Below are 4,585 nucleotides of genomic sequence, written 5' to 3' on the forward strand. Positions count from 1 at the left end.
TAGCAAAATAACAGATTCAAAACAACACACTTGTGGATAAAGTCTACACTGTACATTTTTAAATCGAATTTAAAGCTATGCACTTTATATAGATAATGTTACAAAATAATTTATATTTTACTAAATTAATGAAATAGTGTATATTAAGCAATTACAATTACAAGAATTTTGGACCAAAATTAAAATCTTTTAAAATAACCCACTACCAAAAATAAAAAATGTCAGTGTGAAGTAGGACAAATTTTCTATGTTAATTTAACTTAATGGTTGGGTGTGTCCACATTTGACCCGACCATGGGTTGAGCAACCCAAATTTTGAAGAGTATTAAACACAGAAACTTTGAAAGACATTTAATTTATTTCTCAAAAGAACCATACAATACAAAATGAGTTTTTATAAGGCAGTTGGTAAACTAGTTGATAATTTTGCACTTAATCAAATGAGTGACTGGTGTGGTGCAAACTCAACATTCACTAAAAACTTCCTTGGGTTGCTTATGTATGGCTTCAAATTTGGCAAAAAAGTATACCACAGTGGAAGCACAATCAGCACTCATGTTTCTCACAGCGTAAAGCGTTATCAGCTTGCTGCTGTGTTTGGTGGAAAGTGCACAAACGTTGTGCGTCTCGGAAGTTATTTATATCAACAGCACCTGATATACAATGTCTGAGGTCAAAGTACATGTTGAGAAATATTGTTGATAATGTTAACTTTAAATGATGTTAAAAATGATGTGACATGGTACATTTTAATAATACTAAACACTATAAACATTTAAATCCATTGTTTTTGTAAAGCGTACAAAAGCACACTATTATTATTCCACAATTGTGACAATAAAAAAGTTTTTTTTGTATTTTCAAATATGTAATCCTGTGTGATATTAAACAATATGAATTTATCATAACAGCTGCATGAGGAAGGAAAATAATCACTCTGAAGACAATAAATTGAGGAAGAAATCAACCTCTTGCCTAAATGCATAGGCGTTAATATAAGGCTGCACCCTAAAACTAACATCTAAATTTAAAAGAAATTGTGGTAATGAATACAGCATGTGTCATTAAATTAACTGAGCAGCTGAATACTGATGTTGGCATGTTTCACAGAGCAGCTCTAAAAAATTACCAATAGACTCCGCAGTATCTTATCATGATTCAAAATGCTATTACATTGTACTGTTTGATCTGCTCTGTTGAGGAGTGAAACAGACAAGTAACAAATCCTTTGATAACAGCTGAAACATCTGTGCTTACTATCTGCTGAGGTCAACAACAACATTTCTTATAACCTTTCTATTAATATATGGTCCAAGGTGCATATCACTGCAAAAAATTCAAATGAGAGTGTAAAGTTTGATCATTTAAAAAAGGTGACTGACTGAACACCCTCCACAATATGGCAGAAAGGGCAGAAACCAGACCACAAGGGGTTGTGCCAGCCAGTCCCTTTGTTGATCCTGCCACAGTATAAGGATGGTGAAGTCTACACGGTTTTCCTAGCTGTGAGGACTCTGACAATGGAGCCAACCCCACCTGCTGAGAGAGCCTGAAGACAAGAGGGCAAAAGCCGTTGTTATACTTACAGGATACGAAACATAAAGATCTCAAAATAATGATGCAATCCTTCCAGGTACTTAATATCAACGTATCCACTTTATTTTTTCAAACAAATACTTTTTTACCTTTTGGATCTTAGCAGACATGTAAGGGATAATGTATAGGCAGCAGGTTGTCAAAAATAAGCCCCGAAAGTGGTTTATTTTGTGATAACCATTTTCCTGTACATTATCCCGCTTATTACATGGCTATTTACATCATAATTTAGGTAAGGAACATTAAATATCGATTTGACATTTTTTTTGCTAATTTTTTTATGAATGCAGACCTTTTGTGAAGAAAATCCGTTTACTAAGATAAACAAAACGTTCAAATGTCACGAACACACTATTTAGTTTAGTCATTTGTAAATGTAATGTCATATATAGGGATGTAAAGAGTAACCGTGCAAATGCGCCTTTTCTCAATGAATGAATTTGAATGAATTACGTTGAATCTCGTGCAGAAACTCCATTTGTGCCACAGAAGAAGTAGCATTACAAACACTATTCCAGGAAATGTCTAAAGGAATATTTATATCGCTGTTCTTCAAATTGTTTAAGGTAATTTCATGATAATAAACAATGTTTTAAATGATTTTGTTTAACGAGTGTTGCTTTTTTAAATGCACGTTATAAACGACTCCGACTCGTAAGGATTTTAGATTGATAAAGACTTCCTACTGATCACAGAGCCGTAGTACAAGCACAAGCTGTGCAAAAAACACAGAATCGCAGCCTTGCGATTCAGAATCGATTTCAGACAGGCATTTTTAATGGGACACGCGATTAATCGTTACAGCCCTAGCCATATATGTTATTAAAAGACAAAACTGTACCTGTCAAAATGATTTGTAGCATCCGGGTTAGTATGTGTTACTAGTTTAAGTTGGTTGTTATCTGGGAATAACATACCTTGGAATGCCAATCAGAATCAAGCATTTTAAAGTCCGTGAAATAAGGTACATTAATACTACTCCATTAAGTATCAGTAAACAAATTAACCACCTATTAATGTGAGGGCAAGGAAACTGTTCTTTAACATGTTGAAAACTTTCAAATTTTTTACTTTCTTTACCTTTTCATGCCACTGAAGCAGAATGGCGCTACTATTGTCCGAGGGTTTTTCAAAGCCCTTGTAGATGTACTTCATGAGGAGATCGACTCCAGTCTTATCCAGAGATTGAACAGCCTTTTCTATATCGCTAGCCTTGAAAGAGCTGAGCACTTTCAACACAAGGCCTTCAGCCCGGTCCTGCACACCAAAAAATCATAATGAAATATGTAACTCCACACATTCATGCAGAACACAAACCAGGTGTACAAACTAGAACTCCAGTGTAATGAGTTGGACCTCTATTGTAATGGAACCAAAGGTTAAACTGTTTGACAGTAGCTGTAACTCACCTTTACATTCTGGTTCTTAGTATTGATTGGTGGATTCTTCAGTACTGCCTGCAAAGCCCCCATCAGGTTACCTGTACAATGCACTAAGGAAAGCATGATCTCGCACAGCTGTATTTTAATTTAGTCACTGATATAAGTTTCTATTAAATTATGATTATTAATAAGTTCCATAAAACGATTTGATGTGAGAAATTAAGAAGCATGCCACCGGAAATCAGCATCATCCGGAAGTGTTTCTACAGCAACTCCAAGATCACGATAAATGCCACATAAATAGGGTTCAACTTTACATAAAACATACTTTAATCACGATAGCGGTCATTTATTACTTTAAAGTATTTTAAAGAGGTGCATTTTGCAAGGAAATCTAGTTATGTCAGCTTAAACGCTGCATACTTAAAATGAATGAAGTAACTGACTACCACACCCATGACTACTCCAAAAAGATTACAGCAGTTTAGCCTTAACATTTGAAGTCCTTTGAAAACCTTAAAAACAAACGTTATGCAATATTGTAAAAATAAAATAGAAAAGTATTAGGTATGCAAGGATATGATCTGATGAGAGAATCCACCTCTGACTCGTCCGGACCTATTTGATTTTCTCCGCCATCCTCTTCATCGACAAACTTGTTTTCGTCGTATTCATCTATATCAACCTTTCTAAATCGATCGGACACCGTGTTCTTCGACATGTTTGCTTTGATCACTCAATAAGAAATATAATTTACACAGTCTAGTCCCACTACTTTCAGGAAGAAGCTCGGTTGCTTTTTAACTTCCGCATAGACAGCCCCCTAGTGCCTGCACAAAAATTCACAAGTTACGTGTCATCTCTTAGCTAACTCTAGGTGGAGCTTTTGACAAATAATGGGTAATTCTGATCTATTACTATTATCTAAAGCTTAAATGAATATGTAAATAATTTACCAAAATAAAAATTTGCCAAACAACCCACTTGATTCTGGAAAATCACTTAAAAAAATTAAAAGTAGTCAAATCTGTTGTAATACTTCAACTCAACCGGCGGATGCAGATAGTGGTTTCTCAATCCGGAGGTCGCATATGCAGGCTGCATTCGTAATCAGGTCTGGTTTATTTAAGTTAACTGAGCATTGCATTCGCAAGTTATAAGCATGTTACAACTATTTACTATTAGCTAAGAATAACTTTATGATTGTTAATATTCTGAAATAAGAGTGGATGACGTATGCAGCCTACAAATGCGACCTCCGGAGGCTGCACCCTGCGGATTGAGAAACGGCCATAAAGGAGAAAAGCAGACATTAAACAGTAATGAAAAAGAATAATAATAATATAAACGATAAAAAATTATATATAAAATAAAATAAATATATATAAGTAGTTTTATTTAAATATCTAAAAGTAGTAAAAAATGGTAAAGATATGTTTTTTATTGTATCATGGAGGCCAATGTCTGTGAACGATGCTGGGGAAATACATACAAATTAATTTGAATGTATATTACATACAAAAATCACTGGAGAAGACAATGAAAACAAATAGAAAACGCGTTAAATGAGAATATTCTTAACATAATATAGCGGAAAGAATTAATAC

At 34.3% G+C, this 4,585-nt stretch overlaps 1 protein-coding gene across 1 annotated transcript; it reads right to left on the bottom strand.

The window, feature by feature from the left end:
• Nucleotides 1-339: 339 nt before the first annotated feature.
• Nucleotides 340-3,822, bottom strand: arpc5a (actin related protein 2/3 complex, subunit 5A). Its single transcript, XM_055202392.2, has 4 exons — nucleotides 3,559-3,822; nucleotides 3,006-3,077; nucleotides 2,677-2,853; nucleotides 340-1,549 (listed from the first exon to the last, which is right to left on the bottom strand). The coding sequence occupies exons 1-4, from the start codon at nucleotides 3,697-3,699 to the stop codon at nucleotides 1,487-1,489; spliced, it is 453 nt and encodes a 150-aa protein (XP_055058367.1). The 5' UTR covers nucleotides 3,700-3,822; the 3' UTR covers nucleotides 340-1,486.
• Between the last annotated feature and the right edge of the window lie 763 nt (nucleotides 3,823-4,585).

The sequence above is a fragment of the Misgurnus anguillicaudatus genome, chromosome 2, assembly GCF_027580225.2.
Source record: "Misgurnus anguillicaudatus chromosome 2, ASM2758022v2, whole genome shotgun sequence".
In the NCBI taxonomy this organism is placed as follows: domain Eukaryota; kingdom Metazoa; phylum Chordata; class Actinopteri; order Cypriniformes; family Cobitidae; genus Misgurnus; species Misgurnus anguillicaudatus.

Coding starts and splice junctions, on each gene's coding strand:
- arpc5a (XM_055202392.2), bottom strand. CDS start 3,699: ATGTCGAAGAACACGGTGTCCGATCGATTTAGAAAGGTTGATATAGAT. Junction 2,854..3,005: donor CTAAGAACCAGAATGTAAAG/GTGAGTTACAGC, acceptor TTTGGTGTGCAG/GACCGGGCTGAAGGCCTTGT. Junction 1,550..2,676: donor TGCTTCAGTGGCATGAAAAG/GTAAAGAAAGTA, acceptor TCTTGTCTTCAG/GCTCTCTCAGCAGGTGGGGT.